The sequence below is a fragment of the Plectropomus leopardus genome, chromosome 1 (assembly GCF_008729295.1).
Source record: "Plectropomus leopardus isolate mb chromosome 1, YSFRI_Pleo_2.0, whole genome shotgun sequence".
NCBI classification, from domain to species: domain Eukaryota; kingdom Metazoa; phylum Chordata; class Actinopteri; order Perciformes; family Serranidae; genus Plectropomus; species Plectropomus leopardus.
The window spans coordinates 34,032,380-34,054,680 of record NC_056463.1 but is presented as its reverse complement, the minus strand read 5'-3'; the positions used below and the strand labels follow the sequence as shown (position 1 = coordinate 34,054,680).

Sequence of the window (22,301 nt, the reverse complement as noted above, 5' to 3'; positions counted from 1 at the left end):
CTTAGCTACCATGAGAATGGATTTTCCCCAAAGTCTGCAAGAGAGCTAACTGGTGCATGGTTATTTGTTCTTAAGAAGTCAGTAACTCAAGTCCAACTTCAAAAAATGTGAATGTATAATATAAAAGTAACATACACTGTATAAAAAAAAAGTTCTCTACACATCAAAACATTTCTGTATATGTTAACATATTGATAGTCACGTCTTGGCTAAATAAAGTGGACTGCCCTTTGCAGTTTGGACGTCATTAGAGCCTCACTGATCTTTGTTTAGACATCAGTGAGTAAAATACACTCGGACATTGTTTGTTGGGCTTGTACATTTGCTGTTTGAATGCTGCGTTCCTGAAGTGGAAGGTCAGACATTCCTGGCTGCCAGGTTGTATACACTCTGTGCATTGCAGAGGCACAGCTCTTCTCCTCTCACAACTTTCAAGGACACGGAAGGCTTGAAATCAAACCTTAGTGTGTTTTGAAGACATCAACATGTACTGTTGCATGTAGTTTACAGTGATTGCTGCCATGTTGATGTGGCACACCATGACTGACAGCATTTCAGAAACCTCACAGGATGAAAGCCTGCCAAGGTTTGCTACTTGAAATTCTGACTCTGTGGCCTCTGACTTTAAATTTAGTGAAAAGAAGCACCCAGTGTCTCCTTGCCATTGCCCTGGAAAACTCCACTGCATTGAATTTAAAGTTTAAAGTCTTTTTTTAGTTTTGAGGGAATGACTATGTGGATAACATGAGCAGCAGTAGTTACCTGGCTGACTAGAAAGAAACCAGAATGCCTCTGCAAACAGGTCAAGTAGCATTCACAGTTTACATCCATGTCTGTGAAAACATGGATGCTTCACACACATTTTCCCTGCAAACAGTACAATCAGCACATTTTCAAGAGTAGTGTCATCAATTCAGTATCTGGCTAAAATGTCTCCCCTTCTGTTCCTGAGTTATGAAGTTGCATAATGGACAGAGTGTAATGTCACAGTGAGGTTGACCTTTGACCTTTTGTAAATAAATTATTGTCAGTCCTTTTGTTCAACCCAAAACATGTTGTGTGAGGTCACAAGAAGGGTTGGAAATGAACCTTTTTGTCCACCTGCCACTGTGGCTGGTGGATTCCAAAATCTATCAGCCACTCATAAAATTACCACTGTTTTTTTGGCTGGCAAGTTGATGCAAATCTAGCAGCCACTTTCATAATTTACCAGCATTTGGCTGGTGGCTGGTGGCTGGTGCTAGTTTCCAGCCCTGGTGACATTGACGTTTCACCACCAAATTCTTAGCAGTTCATCCTTGAGTCCAAGTCCGTTTGTGCCAGATTTGAGGAAATTCCCTCAGCGCATGTTCGAGATATCATGTTCACAAGAATAAGACAGTTAAGATCACAGTGAGGTTGACTTTCATCCTATGACCACCAAAATCCAGTCACTGCATTGTTGAGTCCAAGTGGACTTTTCTGCAAGATTTGAAGAAATTCCTTCCGTTGTTTCTTGAGAATGTTCACGAGAATTGGGCGGATGGACGGACATAGAGATATTCAACCCAAAAAAATAATGCCTCTGGCCATTGCTGTCACCAACGCAAAGGCATAAAGAAATGCCGCCTATAGAAGCTCAAGCCTCATCAACAGAAAACCAGAAGACACACACTGAAGAGTTTGGATACACTGACTGACAGATGATCTCTGGGAAGCACAGTTTGGAAACATCATAGCAAAGCACCAAAAATAGACTCGACAGAAGAAGGCACGAATCATGACTAAAACTCAACTGGACTTTGAGAGGGCTTTGGGCTGTGTGTGACTCACAGATACAGATGGTGGCGAGGAGTCTGGTGGCGATGTACGGAGGCAGGCAGTTAGTGAAGGCTGGCTGCAAGACGTAATTGGAGAAGGTGAGCGCGATGACAGCCAATGTGGTCGGATACATGATAAGGACGGCACTCCATAACAACAGGAAGCTACAGGAAGAAAAACAAAACACTCAGGATTATGTGAGAATAAAAAGACCTTTTCTTGCTGCTCCATGTGGTGGCTGTATTTAGACAGAAAAGGAGCTCTTGCTGCTGTCTGTGACTTCACAGTCACATTTTTGCACAGAGCTGCTCAGCACAGCTCAAACATGATGAGACAGTGAAAAAAGCGCTTTATAGCAGTTTGAAACTGTCGCTGAAACCAGAATATAGTATGCCTTATCTCACTGCGACCGTGACTCTCTATTTTACATAATTTTTTATTATTTTTATTATAATTTTGTATCATTTTCTTCGTATCATGCAAATAAATGAGCCAATCATGCACAGTGCGAGGCATGTTAGACCCTCTCAGTCTTACAATACTGCTCTGTGATCAGCTGACATGTCACATGACTATATGAAAGTCACAAGACCTTAAGAGCTGATTGGTTCCACACAGGCAGTCTATGAAACCAGCCCTCTTGTGTACAGACTCTGGACTGTTAGTTAAGAAAAAAAAGGTTAACAGGACAAAAATGACAACTGTACTTACCCCACCAGCCCTCCAAAGATTTCTGTAACGTATGAATAGTCTCCTCCAGACTTTGGGATGGTGACACCTAGTTCAGCGTAGCACATGGATCCAAGGGCACAGATCCCCCCTCCACAAACCCAGACGATGAGTGACAGCCCCACTGAGCCCGCATGCTCTAACACTCCTTTAGGTGAGATGAATATCCCAGAGCCAATGATGTTTCCTGAAGAGTAAAACAAAGATTAACTCTCAGGGACTGTTTGGCATGTTTTATGCACTTCTCATTCTTCATTTTTTTATAATTTAGGCTGTGTTCATGAATATAGCATATATTTAGTCAAGATTGTGTACTTTTGTTTAATTCTGGAGTTTTTTAAGCTCAGCTCCTACAATAAGTCCAAAATGCAGTGTAAAAAAAACTGTTACGTTCAGACTGTTAAGAGCAAAACAATGGACCATTGAAACCTATTCAAACTTCAATTTATGATCCCACAGCCATCAAAGCATAAAAAGATGCATTGCATTATTTCTGGGTGTCATTTTGGGCCTTGGAATTTGTCATTTTTACTTTGTTCCACCCAATGACATCATTTTTACCGTATTTGGCATATGGTAATCAATGTTGCGGCTAAATATTGACATATCCTAGGCTGTGATAATAAAAATCTCCTTAGCATGTGGTATATTGATAATAATTTTTAGTGGCATCATACAAGAAAAAGCCTGGCATTTAAAGGGTTAAAATTCTGAAACTTGAATATTTGATATTTATGATTAGGACTTACGTTGGTTAAAAAATCAATGAAAGTAGAAAACAATTTTAATGTATAATATTTTTAATGCTTGATTTTAAAAAGTGCAATTTGTGCGCAGAGCGATACGAGTGTGTGTAATATTAAAGCGGGCCCTCAGGGTTAAGGCGGTGCCTAATAGTTCATAAAACAGTAGTTAAGAAGGTACTCCAGGAGCAGTCACTTTGACACAGCAAGTCTCATCAGTTGTGGGGCTTGATGAACCACTCATAACATTTATTTAACTAGGAAGTAATGTTGACATTTAAAACCTCCTAAGATTATGTATATTTTATAATTCAACATATATTAGAGCATATGAGCTGTCTGGACACAACAACACAACAAAGGAAACAACACAACAGGTAGTAATGACTTCATTTTCTGCTTAGGACGCCAGTACTCTGTTGCATCTCTTCAAAGTAAAATAGTTATTTGCTGCTATAAAAGTGCTCTGAATGTTGTATACAGAACCTTTAATAATTTGAGATATATCCATATGCAGGTTTTTTAAGACAAACTCAAAGGTCGACAACAAAAACTGATATGACAAAGAAAAAACTAAACAGCCGCCAAGAAATTCTAAGAGCCTTGTTAAACATCCCAAACATTTAAAATAAAAATCTCTTTTTACTGACCGTTTTTGATCTGGTTTTATTTTGGGACTTTTACATTGTAAGTATTTGGCTCACTTGTATCAATGCACTCATGAGGTTAAGGGTCAGAGGTCAAATCACCCTAATACCAGGTGTTGCAACTTTAAGGTTTAATTTTGGATGACACGGAGCAAAAAGAAAAAGAATGCATGTATGACAAAATACAGAAAAAAGACCAAAACTTCAATTCACATAATGACAAAGAAAATTGACAATTTTTTTCTCTTTTTTTCTCCTTTCGATTTGAATTAGCAAACAAACTTTGTTTTTGTAGCCATCATTTGGTAATGAGTGTAGTTAGATGTAGAGATGTTTGACAGACATGACTGCAGACATCAGCATAGTCTTAGCAGGGCCTATATTTCCATCTTTGTTATTTTTAGGCTGCTATATTGAAAACCTCAATCAAATCATTATTTTATGCTTCTAAAGTCGTCTGACAGCACAGACCTAAATGCAGCTTAATGACTGAAACTAGTGCTATGTGATCAGCTTTTAACTTAAATCACTGTCGAGTGTAAACAAACTAGCCTGTATGTCAATGTATGACAGACGTGAAAGTTAATGTCTCTTCATACAACTCATGCCCCTTTCCCTCTAGACAAAACCCCCACTAACACTAACATCTGGCTTTTTTTATTTAGTGCCAAAAGTTACAATCTGCATTCATATGCAGGACGTATGACTCTGCAGTTGTGTTGGGTATTTATCGGCTCTGAACATGACACGCTGGCAGACATGCTAGTTTTCACCCCTTCTCAGGCGCCTCAGTAACCTCTGTGACTCTGTCATCTCAGCCACATATTCCATCCATCTGTGTCCAGGCAGCGCTCAAACATTGTTACAAATTAGTCTGCATTGAGTTTGAAAGAAAAATTGAATAACACCCAGAACACACTACATGCATAAGCAGTGCGCCCTCGTCCTGCCTCCTCCTCATCTTGCACGTTTGCAGTGTTCACACACTGCGATGCTGCTGCAGAGTTACCTGCAGTCACGAGTACAGTAATACCACAATTATAAGCACATGTTCCACTCATTTATGAAGCCCTGCATGCCCCTGCATTCTAAACAACACATTCCCTGCAAATATTTCACAATAAAACGCCTTGTGTCATCAAAAGGACATATCAACATGGCCAGGAACGTTGTCAGACGGCTTTTATTTTGAAAAAGGAAAGGTTGAAACATATATTTGTATTTCCTCATGTCTGTGACAGAGAAATTGAAACTGCAGTAAAATGTGGTATAACATCAATATAATTATTAAAACACCATGTTCACTGTCAATTTTCAATAAGATTTTGGGGGAAGCAAATTATGGAATGACTTCTTTTATTTGGCAAAAAACTGTATCTCCATACAATGTTACAGAAGATGCTTGAAAAAGCATTTAATTGCTTCTGTATTGTTATCCATGCCTTATTTGTTTTATTTGAAGATGTGTTCTATTATGCATACTATTAAAATTGCACAGGGGTTGATAGAAAAAGCTAATCCCCCTCACATGCACACGTACACACACACTCATACATAGATGTATATACATATTATACCATATGCTTAATTATTGTTGTTATTGTTGTTATCTTACATATTTGTTTTAATTTGGCATCATTAGTATTATTTTTTGTGTTCTTCCTGTATTTTAAGTTTTTAATAATTCAGAAAAGTTTTTTAGGTAGAGGCTTTAAATAAGCCCTTTGGGTTTTTTGCCTCTCCCTGCACTGTATATTACCTGTCTTTCTTGTTATTTTTTTTCTCTGTATGTTTTAAACTGTGCAAAATGAATAAATACAAAAGATTAATTTATTTATGATTCTAAAGATGTTTTTTTGATTATTAAAATAATGAAACAATTATTTTACCCAAATATAAATATTACATTTTATTCAATCGTCTTTTCTTAAAATTATTTTTTTTCCACATCAATGCTGTGTTATCATCATAATTAATAATAATAATAATAAATAATAATAATAATAATAATAATAATTGTTATTATTGTTATTATTATCATTATTATTATTATTATAACACAGTGGTGATTATTATTATTAGCCCGGCAATAGTCTGCTGACGTGTCCAGGGTGTACCCCACCTCTCACCCAATGATGAGGAAAAATCGGTTACGGACAATGACTCCTAAGATTCAGATTTTAGGATTTTCATTATGGAAGATTCAATTTATACACCAAAGCCATACAGAGCATACATATGGCGTCACAGATCAAGTTTTCCGGGAAGACCTTTAATACTCATTGGTTCTCGTACATCAGAACAGAGATGTGCTTCACATCATCGCGGCGAGCCAGTTGGTGAATAACGCCCTTTGTGATTTATGGTGACACCTGGTGCACCAAGTCCTTTTTCTCCTTTGCTTCTGCCACTAAACCTCTGATTAGTTACTCTGTCCAACAGACTGCTTCTTTCTTAAGGCTAGCTTATTTTCAAGTTATTTTATTTTAGGTGTTTTATTGCTGTTTCATTATAGGCTATTTTATAGCTATTTAAAAAAATACTTTATGTCCAGTAGTTGTCCTATAAGGCTGGAATTCTGGAATTTTAAAAAAAGTCTAACGTCAACCCTGATCTCACCAAGTGTTTTTCTTTCCCTACACCTAACCAAACTGTGCCCGGTCTTGATAAACTTGGCATTGTTTTTGCGTTGCAAGCACATAATTTTACACATTTCATGCCCACCACCATGTAATGCGTTATGTTGAGGTTGTGTCAGTTTCATGTATTTCTGTGAGACTGTGTCTAACATACCGTATATGCAGTACTTGTAGAAAATAACCTACAAAAGCCACAGAGGAAATAGAGGCAACACCTGTCCCAGGTATGTAATAACACAACAACAGTTAATAGCTGATAAGAAAAAATGGTTTATCCAATTTGGCCTTGTGGTGCAGTGGAAACATGGCTCACTGAGGTCCTGGCTCAGCTGTACCCAAAACAGGGATAAACACAGGCCCCCTGGTGGCTCAGTTGGCTAGGACACATCCTAATAAGCCACCATGTCATGATTTTAAATCCAGCCTGGCACTCGCATGTCATCACCCCCCTATGAAAAGAAAAAACAAAACAAAAACTAACACGCACGAGAAAGTAACCAAACAGCAGCTGTCTAAGCAAAACATGTTTTGCACTGTGGTCCATGTTTTTCCTCCTCTTTGGAGAACTTTGGGACAAGAGGAGTCGTCACGAAAAAATATAACACTGTCCTCTCCACTGTAAACATTTTAGCTGTTGAAACCCAGTGAGGCACACCATCGCCGTTTACCCGTTGGAGCAGCTCTGAATGCTCCCTAATGATGCACAGGGAGATGGGAGGTCCGAACGGTGCATTTATCACTGTCAGATTTGATTGTGGAGGCCGTGGTGAGATGCGGTGTCGTTACATAATGCCTATGTTGTGTTTGTTATGTCATGAAGTTTGGCATCGCAGGCTGAAAGCGTGAATCCTACTGACCCTCTCATCCTCCTCGTACTTTAGCTGAGAAATGGTGTCAAAATGACTGCCTAGATTAATCACCATTATTTTTTCAAATCATGGTGAAGAGTTTAGTTTCTCCTGTGTGAAACTTAAAAAAAAACACTGTCATTTCAGTCTGTATGCTTGTATGAAAAGTAAATGTCTTTCTTTGGCATCATGAAACTATCCTACCAGTATTAACAAGCATGACAGTGATGATAACAGACTTGCCCTGAGGGTAGACAATGTGCAGATGCTTGCTGGAGTGTAGGTGGGGCTGGTAAAATGAGGAAATAGGGGTTAACCTAGATGTTATTGTCATATCTATGTGGGACTTACTCAGTTTGATTAGAGTTTGTCATTTAATACATTTGCTTTACTGTCTAGCCCTAAATGTAAGCAGAAATAGTTGCACACAGAGAGGCAGCAGCCAATTGTCCACCTCACTGCAGAGGGGTGTTGGATATGTGAGTAGGCTGTATCTGGTGGGTAGTAGCATGACTCAAGTTGTATGTGTGTACGAGCTGCGCAGGCTTCACTCCATCTGTGCTTCACAGAAAAGACTTGGCAAGAGGTAAGTATCAACCTGAGTGATTTAAGCACTCATTTCACACCAGCAGTATTAAATTAGACAAAGTACATAACCCTTAAGGCTCTAAAGCAGTCAGAACTGTGGATGCACTTTGAAAGTTTAGCAAAGCAGTTGCAGCTTGCCAAATGAACAGAAATTTGGGCAAGCAAGCCAAAGAATGAGTATGAATTGGGACGATATTAGCCTCTATCAAAGTATAATAGATGTGACCTATAAAGACAAGCCATAAAATAATAATAGCACTTGACAACACTTGAAGCCCGCTTCAGATGCCACAGATTTTTTTCATTTTCCACCCGTTTGTTGATTTAATGATAAAACTGACAATTATTTGTTCTAGTGGGTTTGTACCTGTTTGCTCAGTAAAATACTTTTCCACTCGATTTTCATTTATATTCATACTATAAACTGTAACACATGGGGATCTGTGGGCTGCAGGCACAGGGGGTAATCAGCACTGTAAAAACTGCTGTAGAAACCACAGTTTAACAAACTATAATGTCTAACATCTGTCCTCAGCTTCCCGTCATCTTGGTTTGTACCGCCATCCCTTTTACCATGAGGGATCCGCCCACTTGTGGTGAAAGACCTTATCATTTGGAGACCTTGTCAGCAGAGGTACACTTGGGAGTTATGAAAGTCGTGGCAGTACTGTATGTTATCAATGGCACATTCCTTTTGCTTCATAACGTGTAGCTGGCACCAAACACAGTCTGAGTTCTATGACTCCACTACCCCTGTTTTATGGACACACATATAGTAGGTGATTTACTGAGGCTGAAAAAACATGGATGGAAAAGCAGCACATTCCAAGATGCAATTAAATTGTAACTCCAGAGTTAAAAGCAATTAGTGCGGAATGTCAGCAAGCAAGGTGATCTCACTATACATTCTCATTCAACCAGTACGTCACAATCTGTCCAGTTATGTCTTGTCTTTTCTTCGTGGATACTCTTTATTCATATTATAATCTGACTAGAAAGTGAATATATTTTAAGTAAGCGGTAAGAATGTATTAATAAAGGCTAATTAACTGATCTGAAAATAGTACAATGCTGAATATAGTCCTACAGAGTTTGCCTTCACTAAAACATGCAAGTGAACACTCCGTAGCATTCAATAATAGGTGAGTTAAATCATCTAATAAATACACTCCAAGAACAGAATGTCTCACACAGAAATAACTTCATGACCTCATGACAAAATTCATTTCATGACTTGATGTCAGTAGCCTGTGCTTGCCCCACCTCCATAGAGGCCAGAGGCCAGTTATCAGCTGGCAGTGGTGCTTGGGGAACCCTCTGAATGACTGTCAGATTAGAATAGCACATACTGCAACCTGTTGGGTTACTGCTGTGGTTGAGGTTGTTCACACTGTTACACCACAGCACCGCTCAGTACATCGTGATGTACAGGAAACGGTTTACAACAACGCAACTTCCTGTATCAAATCAGACTTCTCTCTATGGCTGCATTTCTCTGATGCAGCTCACATGTGCGGTGCTGCAGCACGAGTGCATTTTTATTATGAGCGCGTGATAATAAGATGCACGGAACAGCAGTATTGCGTTGCTGTACTCACAGAAATACGCGGGAATTGAGCCCTTAACTCTGTTACTGTAACAGGGCTTATGCTCAACTGTCCCACAGAACCATATGGAGTCTGTGCTTTGTGTGCATGCCTTTAAAGTTCAACGTGAGGGGATCCAGCCACGTAGGCATGTCCATATTCAGATCATCCCGACTGATGCAACAGTTTCCACACAAAACCTAAAACTGGACCCAGACATCAGACGGCGAGCATCAGCGCGTAAAAGCCACTCTTTCTGTGCGTATTTTGGCGGTTTGTGCCAAAGCCAGACAGTTAAACCATTTCTGAATGACAAGTCAAACTCATGTCCCCTCCGTTTCTTACAGTACATCCGGACCCGAACAAAACTTGACCCACTCTTTGACTGTCTCCTGCTGCGTGTCATGATATTGTAATTTTAACAACTAGAAACAACTGCACACCCGCCACGTTACAATAATCATTCTCTCAGCCGGTCGCTCAGACACGTTTCCTCTTGTAGCTGAATTACCCGTATCGACCCGCTCTTCATGAATACACCATTTAACAAAAGCTGTCACACACTCACCGATGATAATAGCGCAAGCGCTCATCAGTCCAATTTCTTTTTTCAAAGTCACTCTGTCGCTCTTGGAGGAGTTTTTATCCTTCTTCTTTTTCTCTTTGTCCTCCATCTCATCCGCCTTGCAAGTGTGCTTCCTGCCCGCCTCGGTCCGGTCCAGTTACTGTAGACTGAACCACGCTCCGCTCCCCGGGCTGCCCTTATAATATCCTACTGATGAGGAGGACATGCGCATGCGCACCACTCACCACTGGCGGCACCACCCTGCCTCAGGTGGGCTGATGTAAAGGTATAACAAGATTACAAAAGTGATGATGGGTGAAAAAATACATAATTAGGCTGCCCAATCTAAAAATTAATCTGTTAAGGCTAATGGTATTTTTCTATCTTGGACATACCCAACTTCCCAACCTTCCAAACAAACATGACACTAATGACTGTGACACTCATCACTTGTTGTCAGCCAGACAGGATTCAGGTGAGTCTGTTTATCCTCTGGGCTACTGTAATTTGAGTCTATGCTTTGGAAGTGGAAGCCGGTCAACACTTTTGTTATACACACTTTCTTCACCCAGTGGGCCCAGATTAGATTTGTTAGTTAACCATTAGATGCTCTTTATTTATTTCTTTTCCTTGTGATGTTGTACAAGTGCATTCTGAACAAGATAAATATGAAAACACACATTACAACAAATGTCAGTGAGATCAATGTGTGACAAGATTCAGGGATCTAACACCTGAAGCAAGATGGTGTCAGTGATTAATGTTATCTAATTCATATGGACTCAGGGATGGTCTGGCTGTTAATTACACTACCCAGATTCCATGTGCATAGGCCTTTCAATTAACCCTTTTAAACCTGGATTGACATCAGTTTTAATGTGCTGTGTTCAGAAGGCTTTCATATGCTTTTAAACCTTTGAAACCTGAGAAAATTGGTTTGATTTATTTCGAAAACATGGGGAAAAAAGGCACTTAGAGACTTGGGTACTGCAAATTGCAAAAAAAAAGTAAAATGTGACAAGAAAATTACCTCAGCAATTAGGGTTATGAGGAAATTACACACAAAAAAGGGGGAAATCTCTTTATTTATAATTTAAATGGTTTTATATTTAAAATTGTGAAACAAATCTAACAAAATATATAAAATAGATAGATATCTTATTATTTTGTCATTTTGTTGTTTCTGATTTCCCCTTTTTTGTGCATATTTTCAGATAATTTTCTCGTAACTTTTTACTAATTGCTTCAACTTTCTGGGTCATTTCTTGGCAAGTTACTCGTTGCCTTCTATCCATGTTTCTGAAAGAAATCAAACCTGTTTTTCTGGTTTCAAAGGGTTAATACCAAGGGCATAACTTTGAGTTGAACCTTGGGGGGGGGTTGAGTGACACAGGCATTGTTTTGTCTTTTTTGTTTACATTTTTTTTACTGTGTGCGTGCCTGTGTGTGTGTGTGTGTGTGTGTGTGTGTGTGTGTGTGTGTGTGCGCGCGCGCGCAAGCGTGAGTGTGTGTGTAGGCGTGTGTTTAGGCGATAACGTGTGGATCACTGTGTGTGTTTGTGTGCGGAGAAACACTGGGCTGGTTTCGGTTCGGTCCGGCGGGTTTTTAGCAGAAACACGGCCACTTTGGACTCTGATCTTTCTTCCTGTGACCCTCTTTTCAGCATGTAGTATAGGCTACACTCACACACACACGTACACACACACCCAGGCGCGTTATGCAGGTGTAACATCCAATTGGGTCCGCACCCCGCACTCCGAACCCGGACGAATTGTGAAGAACACGCTGCCGTCGGCTCGCCTACACACTAGATCGTGAGATTTCCAGACCACTATATGAGTGTTGCCAACTTTCTGGTAAAATCAGACGACTGTCCAAACTCTCTGGAGACTTTTTTATTCAAACTTTCTTGTCAAAGCGACCGACGAAGCCGCCGTAAACACCGCCCGGTCCGAGCAGCATCTGCCCCGCAACAGCAGCAGCAGCAGCAGGCTGTGTTAAATAACAGCTCAGAGACACAGCACAGCAGAGAGCAGGACTAACTTTCATTCATTCAACATTTGACCATGAGTCAAATGTTGAATGAATGAAAGTGGTGGCACTGAAGCTCTAGCAATATCGTACCTCCTGTTGGGAAGACATTTTCATTCTTTTGCCCAGCCAACAATTTAAAAGTGTTGGCTGGGTTTTCTTTTCCCCCTCGGCTCTCTTCATACCACCGCGAATGCTTCCGAAACATAACATTAAAGGGACTCTCAGGTCCGTGGTGGGCGAAACCAAATCTCAGCGCGGGAGGGGGGGGCGCAGACCAGTCACTTTTTTTTTCTTTTTTACTGCCATTGAGAAAATCTACCACATTGTCATGTTTATAATACCTAACATTCATTTTCACCAATGCAGCATTGCGTATTTACAGCTAGCTGGCTAACTTAGCTTGCTTGCTCACTAGCGTTATTGCTAGCAAAATACTATCTGATTGGACATGTTAGCTAGCTAGCTTTCAAAGTTACCTCCCCAGCTACTGTGATTCATGATTTATATTTTCGGTAAACAATACTGATTTATTCAGCAATAAGTAATGTAACGATACAAAGTGCTTTCTACAAGCCAGGAGTGATACAGAGTCATGGAGTTAGCTAACAAGCTAACGGTAACGTGAGATACGGTTAGCCATTGATTTGCTACTCGTCATGGATCTGCCGTTGATAAAGTAATTTGCAAACAGCAAGATACTTAGTCTTATGGAGCCATATGCCCAAATGAAATATAGGAACATTGCAGCTTGTAATGTTTCTAGTTTTGTTAACTCAACAAACAGGATGGTGGTCGGTCATGGTCAGTCTTGAATTCCCAGCCACTTGCTTGCAGCTACAGAGTGCATATACCGGAGCAAAGGTCACTAGAAACAGGTTACATACAGAACCTTTAACAAGCCTAACCTAAAGTATGTATGTTTTACTTTTTTTTTTTTTTAAACTTAGCATCCACCAAGATAAAAGTTTAAATGTATGTTTTTTTATTTACCCCTGAAAACACACTGTATCGTCATGACCTAGCTCAGTTTGATCTTGCACGCTGTAAATGTGTAGTTGGAATATATGTCACCAGATCATAGTAAACCCAAAGATGTCTGCTAGTAGTTTAAAAAAGATTAACAAATCAAGCTGCACAGGGAAACTGTCCTCTTCAATTAATACAAAATAATATGTAGAAATTATCCAAATTTTATTGCTTTTTTTTTGGCAAACTCCTTCAAATTTACAAACCAATATTACAAACACGTCTGCCTGCCCCTCCTTGGAAATAGATTATTGTTAGTCTGACAGGATTAGGTGTGTCTGTTTTCCCTCAGGGCTGCTGTAATATGAGCCCTTTGCTTTTAACGTGGAGGAGGGTCGACACTATACTGTTCAACACACTGTCTTCAGTCAGCCACAAGATTAAGTTGGTTAACAATCAGATACTCTCAATTTATTGACTACCTTTCCCTTGTGATGGTATACAGGTGCATTCTGTTGACTCACTGTATTTCTGAACAAGATAAATATGGAATTAGAAAACACAGATATTACGAAATATGTCACTGACAGGCTGAGTGATGAATGCAGAAACAAACAAGACTGAGTTCAATAATTTGAATAATAAATAGAAAACAGGACTATAAACAGTTGCATTAGTTGCTCTGTTAGGCTTTATGTAAACACAGTAATGCATATGTGCTCACCATAGACTGTTTAAATAATAATGGATGTTTTGAAGCCTGGCGCTGTGGATCTGACTGAAAGCTGAGGACATTATCAGTAGACAGCCTGCCACTCATGCAGCCCGTCACCTCAAATGGGTAACTTTGGGCGTGAATGGGCCTAACTAGTATATTATGTTGATAACAATTGTTGACAGAAGGACTAAAAGACATAACCTACCATAGAGTCACGCTGCTAGCATTGCAAAAAAACAGAATCTGCCAACATATTTCATTCAGAAAAGATGTGTTTATGAGTGGGGCAGTTGAGGCACCTCAACAGGCAAACATAATTCCATACTGAGTCAGTTCAGCCCTGGCATAAATCTGGTATGCAACACCTGAGAACAAATTCATTATTGTGTGAAATAATTTGCTTGCCAAAAATCCATCAATCAACACTCAGATGCTCCCATATGGAAATGGCCAGGTGATAGCTAATAACCTGCCTCACACAAAAATTATTTTTTATCAGTTTTTTGTCACACCATCACGTAGCTTTCTTGGTCATCTGCTTGAAGTGGCAACAGATACTGAAAGAGCAGAAAAGTGAGCAGGTGGATGCAAAAAGTCATATGTGGGAGCATTTTTCACAGAAGACATTTTGACATGTCACAGTAGGAAAAGCGTAGGTGAATGAAGACTGACTGACTTGCTGTCAGACCGTCATGATTCACTGGGATAGTTAAATCGAACAAAGCCATTGTTAAAGTGCCTTAGTCTGGTGAAAGGCTAGGCCAGAGGCATTATGTTTTTAGGTTGTTTCATTCTTGTGAATGTGATATCTCAAGAACACCTTGAGGGAATTTCTTCAAATTTGGCACAATTTTTCACTTTGACTCAAGGACGAATGGATTCGGTTTTGGTTGTCAAAGGTTAAGGTCACAGGGACCTTGCATTTGTCTCATTCTTGTGAAAACTATATCTCAATAACACCTTAAGGGAGTTTCTTTAGATTTGACAAAGAAAACAAACATTCAGTTGGATTCAACATTGAGCTGATTAGAATATGGTGTTTAGAGGTCAAAATCCCTGTGACCTTTCATGTGTCTCATTCTTGTGAACATAATACCTTATGATGGCCTTCAAGGATTTTCCTAAAATTTGTCACAAACATCCACTTGGACCCGTGAATGAACTGATTAGAATCTAGTCTTCAAAGGTCAAAGGTCAAGGTCATGGTGACATCACAAACATATTTTTTGGCCATCACTCATGCATTATTCTTTATGGAAGCCCTAAGCGGACGTGTTTTTTTTTTTTTACAAGCCGTTTTCTCGATATAACGAGATAGATATTATCTTGTTATAACAAGATATTATCTCGTTATCTTGAAAAAACGAACTTTGTTTTTTGGTTTGTTTTTTTAAACTTTATTGAATGAACGTCAGAAGAAGAAGTGGCGGGTGGATGATGTTACAGCAGGTGCCGTGCGGTGTTCAGCGCGGACAAATGCGTGCAGGGGCGAGAACCTGCACGTACCAAAAAGCACCGGAGCAACAGTATAATAATCTAGTTATGATTACTGATGAATTTGGGTGATGTGTTCCTGTAATAATCATCTTACCTTGCGCATTTGTCCGCGCTGAACACCGCACGGCACCTGCTGTCACATCATCCACCCGCCACTTCTTCGTTCATTCAATAAAGTTAAAAAAAAAAAAAAAAAAAAAACAAAGTTCGTTTTCTCGAGATAACGACTTAATATCTCGGGAAAACAAAGTTCGTTTTCTCGAGATAACGAGATAATATCTCAGGAAAACAAACGAGATAATATCTCGTTATATCGAGAAAACGGCTTGTAAAAAAAAAAAAAAAAAAAAAAAAACACGTCCGCTTAGGGCTTCCGTAATTCTTGGCTCAAATTTCACACAAATATTTAATAAGAAGTAATAATGAGGATCAAACATTTTATACCCAAGAGGTCAAAGGTCAACTATGGCATGAATGTTCTGCAAAACACTTTTCAGGCCATTACTCAGCATCATAACTCAGGAACAGAAGGGGAGACATTTATTCAGATACTGAATTGGTGGCATTGGTAGAAACTGTGCTGATTGTATAGATCTTCTGTGCTGCCGGGGGGGTATGTGTGAGAAATATCCATGTTTTCAAAGACATGGATATAAAATATAGACCGGTTTGCGGAGTCATACAACCACTTGGCAGTAATTCTAATTAAATTTGTTAGCATGAAGGCCACAGGTGTAATTAAGAAATACGAACAATGGCTGCATTCAATTTTGTTGGTGTTCATGCTGGCTTACTGGGAAGGCTTACTGGCACACTTTAATGGAACAGAGCCATTGTTAATGTTGTTAGCTGCACCTGTGTTCCTCCTGCTGAGAGGAGGTCTGTGTAGAAAACTCGATTGGGTTGTTCTTTAAACCTTGACGACTGCAGTTCAACAAAAATAGTTTTTTGTGTGTGTGTGTCTTTTCAAAGTTGAAATATAAGTAATTAAAAAAACATTACCTGGAGTCCTCTTCTTTTCTGAACCAAATCTGGATGGTAGAATAGTGGTTTTGGATTTACCAGTACATAGTTTCTTGCTTTGTTTGCACGCCAGGGGTGGTCGTCTGGTCTCCTCTTCAGAAGGACCTTTGAAAGACTTCACACTCATACCAATTAGCCAAGTAGGCATACATGTGCCACAGGGACAGAGAGAATGAAACATTACTACAGAATGATTAATTATTTCTCCTGCGGTGTATTTGTGTGCAGTGATGACTTCCTGGAGGAGAATGGACTCCAGCTGAACTAGCATCCTAGTTACTGTACAGCCGTTACATAATAAACTGACCTCCATGCCACATCAGTTTCCAACAGAATATCAGGTAGTCTAATATCCTCTTATTCACTGAAACTTGGCTTAATCCCAGGTAGCACAAATCAACCAGGTGACTCCTTTTCAATGTGTAGATCTGACAGAAAGGGCTCTGGCGAGAGAAAGAGAGGAAGTTTGTGGTTTATGGTGAAAAACAACTGGTGTGACAGTGGGAATTGAAAGTCCTGTTCCTGCTGTGGATCCATGCAGAGGTGGCTGCTGAGTGGAGTTGCTGCCTGTGTTGTGGGAGGAGCAACCATGCAGTTGTCATTTTTTTTAAGACATTGTCAGGGGATAATGCATTATACACAAAAAAAGTGAGATTACTATCAAAAATGATGATGCAATACATGCCAGTGCCCCCAGTTTTCACAGGGACACACAGACTAAGGGTATTGAAATATTGAAAAGACTGTCCTGACATTGTAAAGACATTTATGTTCCACAGAGAGATAAATCCCAAACACTTTAGTGATCACCTGGCTTTTCATGTAGCTCCTACAGCAGGACAAAGTTTTCACTTTGTGAAATATCTCTACTTACTGATTGTCACATCACTTGGTACAGACATTCATGGTTCCCAGATGACGTATCCTCATGACTCTGATGATGCCTGACTTTTCCTTTAGTGTCACCACAAAGTTTGCATTTGTGATTTGAATGAAACAAGTATAGGATGAATGAACCCTTGTCATTAAAGCAATGTCTAAGTAGTGATGACTTAGCAGGTGACCACTGCAATTAACATGTAGAAGTGTCCCAGAGCAAGATACTGAACCCCCAAATTACACCATTGGTGTGTGAGTGCATGTGAATGTTTATCTGATGAGTAAGTGGCACTTTTATGGTTCCCTTGGTCACCAGTGTATGAATGTGTGTGTGAATGGTGCCTGTGTTGTCAAGCACTTTAAGCGGCTCTTTAACTATATACATATTACTTTATAAACATAGTCCATCTAATTTGTCCATTCCATTAAATGACAACATCAGCAGAGATAAGTGTCATGGATATAGGTTAGAAGGGTTTTGCGCCACTACCTTGTTATAGGGGCCATTATCATGCAATCAAATAAACCCTCTGTCAGATAGGGCAAAATATTAAACTTTCACTCAAGAGCTTTTTTCAAGATCTATGTAAAACCAACATTTTAGCCCAGCTGTGATTGTTTCTAAACCTAACCATGTTGTTTTGGCACTTAAACCTAAGAAAACTGAAACACTACAAACTTGTAATGACCATTGAATGGGCTGATAACGGCCTTCTGAATCTACAAGTAGGTGTAGCAGGCCTTTATATGGGGCTTAGCCGCTGATAATGCCCTTTCAGTTGAGTGATAACATTCAAGGCACGTGAATATGATGCACATATTTATATTCGCGGTGGAATTATTTGCCAAATCTTTGGTGATCCCTTAGCTTTCTGTCGGGTGGAATTTTGAATGTATCCAGTTCTTTGGTTGGTGACAAAGTATTTGCAAAGCTAATGACATTCCCATCAGTCTCAGCTGATATCCAATATGTGAATTTCCAACCTCTTTGAGCTTTCTTTAAAGGCTCTGAGCTTCAATACAATTTAAAATGCAATATAATATTGTTGACAGCATTTGTGTTGCATCAAGTGATGTGTCTGCAGCCTTAAACAGTAAATAATGAGAAAAATTAAAAAAATACACACCCTCACACCACACCGCCTCATCTACAGTTAAGGAGTTAAGTTGTTAAGTTGCGGCAGGCGAATGCTAACGAATGCACAATTAACTTGGAGGGCGGCCTCCCTCTCCAAAAGGAGGCCCCAACAAAGAGAGGAGATGCTTTGTTGGCGACAGGAAGGCAGGCTGAAACACTGGCTTCAGTGTGATGGCAGGAGGGGATGAGGAAGAGGAGGAGATGGAGGGGGCAACAGCCAAAATACTGTGGTGGCATAAGGGGAGGAGTCGTGCTGTAAACAAATACATCACAGCATCCCAATACAGCGGCAGGAGGAAGAAGAAGACCATAGAGGCAGGAGGAGGAGCTCGCGGACAGGGAGAACAGAAGGAAGAGGAGTAGGAGAAATAATGAGAGAATAATGGGACAGAATGAGGGAGAAGAAGAGGCAAGGTTTAGAGGGTGCATTGGAGGATGAACCAAAGGATTTGTGTTGATAAGAAGCTTCCTCTGGCCTCATCAAAAGAGAGCTGTCTATTGACCTGGATGCATTTGACACCATCTGATAAAAAGTATGCCCCAGTTAAGAAGCTGGATCCTATTAAGTCTGTATTTTTACACTCAATAGTTCATAACAGGCTGAGAAGGCTTGTACCATTTTTAAAGGGAACTACACCCATTTTCAAAATTCATACGTGTTATTCCTATAGTCTATCACAGTGAAAAACATTCTAGTAAACAGGATAAACTCTCTCCCAAATCCAAGATTGCTAAAACTCAAATATGTGACATCATAAGGTATTAAGTCTGGAGCTGCTCCTTACACAATGAATAAGAAAAGATGCTACAAATGACACTGAGAGCAGTCAGGGGAATGTCTTGAATATTGTGGTACATTTTCTATTTCAGAACTGAGAACACTACAATAGAATAAAGTTCATTTGGGTATAATAAAAAAAAACAACAATCTGTGGCTCCAAAAGTCTATGGAGCAGCTCAAACTTTATACATAATGACATCACACGTTTTAGACTTTCTTCTCCAGTCTCTGTCTTTGAGAGAGAGTAGCTCATGTTCACAAATATTGATTGAACTTTCCTCGACCATGGTTGGGATGCTTAATTTCTGTGGTATTCCCTTTTAAAGACTGGTCTAAATACAGCCAAGAAATTGTTGCCAGCCATGACAACTTTGTGGCAACTGGTTTTGTTTTCACCAAGTGAGTCTGTGTATGTGTCATTATGGTAAATGTGGTGTTGGTGACATCAATTGTAGTAGGAGCTAGATCACAATGAAGACTGAGTTCAGAGATAGATGTTGTACAAATGTCAAACTTACATCAAGCAATAGAGGTAGTGAGGTAGACAGTAGGGAAAGGACCACCTTCCCCACATTACGCCCCTGGCCAACATTCGCTTTAAATTGTGGATTGCTGTATCGTGGCTGAAGGGATCCTGTTGTTGGTCCTCTGTTTTTTTTTTGTAAGTTTGAAAGACACAGTCGGTGCATTGTGTGCACCCATTAGTTATTTACTGGTGTCTCGGATATTACACAGCTTGTGTAGGAACACATCTATTCTAATGTAACCTACTCTGATTTTGTGTTGAACATACAGTAGGTCAGGTCAGTGGTTAAAATGGTTTTCTAATGGGAAAAATAAATAATTAATGATTGCCGATCATATAATTGTTAAGCATGCCAACTATTGGCTGGAGAAATTGCTTCAAATTTGCATCCCTAGAGCAAGAGATTGTATTTTGTAACTAAAGCATGTGCAGTCAGCACACTTGCTATGCGCACCGTCTGTACGGTCACAAATTTTGGGCTGCATATGAACGTCCACACAGACATGCATGGACCGTTGTGGGTATGGGCGGTTGACGATATTTACGTTATGCAAATCAAGGCGGACCCTCACCACCACGTGGACACAGAAGTATAGGCAGGGCAAGGCAGCTTTTTTTGTACAGCACACTTTATACAATAGGGCAATTCAAGTGCTTTACAGAGCTCTGAAATAAGTATAAAGCAAATTTGGGTGTGAAGGTCAGCTTGCAGGTCGGTTTGACCTTCAGTGTGCAGAAATCTTTCATCAAACCATCCTCTTCTATTCCTGTGTGAAGCTCTTATCTTCCTGTTCTCACAGAGATAAATTATAAAACTCTCTAGAGGAAAGAGTGAAGATAAGACAGCCAGGTGTAACTTGGTTATGAGTGCTTGTATTGTTCAAACAGAAAGGATCACTGTTATAGCAGCTTTCACTTCTTTTTGTCCCTTCCAAGAAGAGAATGAGAGAATAATCTATAAAGGTTTAGTTTAACTTTATAGCTTTGGGCTTTTGTCTTATGAATGCATGAGCCCTATATGCACACTAAAAGCTGTAGTAAACTGTTTTATTGGATTCACTTTATGACAGAAATTTTTACAACACACTCCAACTGGGGTCTTTTCTGTCATGCCTTTCAGTCTGTCAGTTGCATCTGCAACGTTCCAGCGCTTAATGAATAAAGTTGGAGGCAAGGCTCACATGTCAGCATGCTGAGCATTAGCATTTAGCTCAAAGCACAGTGTCACAGCACAGTTAGCATGGCTGTCGACTCTTAGGCTTGTTTGCATTTATTTTGTATGAAGTACTCCAGATTCTTTACTGTCTTAGCAGATCCCTTAGATTTTCCAGCTATCTCATTCCAAAATAAAACTGCATTGATTACAATTTGTCGATTAAGATTATCCAACTGTCCACCAGACAGTTTTCACTGTTTATTCGTCCCTACATTACACATCAGCAAATCTGCACCATCAGCCAGATCCAGCTAATGTCAGCGCCCTTACAGTAACATCACACCATTGCCAAGAAAGCACAAATCAGTAATCTGAGGACACAAAATACAAAGATTATCAGGAGCTAATAGCTAATGGGATGTTTTGTTCTCCTCAAACTGATACTCATTCCTCATTTCAGTTGTTAGAGCAATATTTAATTTACATTGTCAAGACTTGTTCTTATCTCGGGTTCACGTGGGCCTGAAATGATTTGGCAGTCACTATCCCCACAGGTGGTGGCTGAATCCTCCATGTCATCTTTATATGTGGTTTCAGTCAAATTGCTCTGAATTTTAATACCTTTGACTATTTCAGCATGGGCCATATATTTGAAAACTTCTGTTCACAGATCTAATGCGATTATCAGGGGATAATTTTCCGTTCTAATGAGGAAGTCTCCAGTTACGGTTTTAAAATTCTGAAAAATAAAATCTGATATTTTTGATGTGTTTAAATCTGTTTAGGGTGTAATATAGTGTGGGGAGGTTCATTTTTATTCTACTCTACTGTAGTATGGTCTTATCATCAGATACACTAAGGTGCTGACGATTTACTGAATCATGTGACTACAGCATATTGACGAGTCTATAAAAAGTATCAGAAGCAGAAATGTAGAGAAAGAAAAATAGAATTAAAAAATGATGGAAGGAGAGATAGAAGGAAGGGAAAGTGGATTGAATTTGTGAGGGAGCTAGAGACAAAAAAGGATTTAGAAAAGAGAATGGAAAGAAGGGACAGAGACAGGTAGAGATGAAGGAGTGGTGGAGGGAAACAAAAGGAGGAATGAGGAAAGGGGGACCAAAACATGTAAGAAGAAAGAAAGGTAGGAGAAGAGGCCAATAGCCCAACATCACTTTGCAGCCAAGGATAAGCTATCACTCTGGCTCCTTCTCTCTTTCATCCAGCTCTTGATCTATTCTTACTGTAGAGCTTCTTGAGTGGCTGCTCAAATGGTTTGCCATACTGCCCGCACCACACATCATTTGTTAACAGGGAACCCAGAGTTCTTGCAGTTGGGGAGCAGAGCTGCATAGCAACCCCTCAGCTCTTCCTGTTGGGCCGGGGGTTGAACGCCGGTGCCCGTTGTTCACTGCAGTGCCCCCTCTGCCTTTTGAAA

General features: G+C 39.8%; 1 protein-coding gene across 1 annotated transcript in view; it reads right to left on the bottom strand.

Annotated features, from left to right (window-relative positions):
- The window catches only part of slc7a10a (solute carrier family 7 member 10a), a 30,231-nt gene extending 19,884 nt beyond the window's left edge, over positions 1-10,347 (bottom strand). The window contains exons 1-3 of the mRNA XM_042484249.1: positions 10,149-10,347; positions 2,512-2,716; positions 1,813-1,964 (exon numbers count right to left, since the gene is read on the bottom strand). Coding sequence (XP_042340183.1) covers positions 1,813-1,964; positions 2,512-2,716; positions 10,149-10,254 — 463 coding nt within the window. The 5' untranslated portion in view covers positions 10,255-10,347. The remainder of the gene's footprint in view (positions 1-1,812; positions 1,965-2,511; positions 2,717-10,148) is intronic.
- Positions 10,348-22,301: the final 11,954 nt, after the last annotated feature.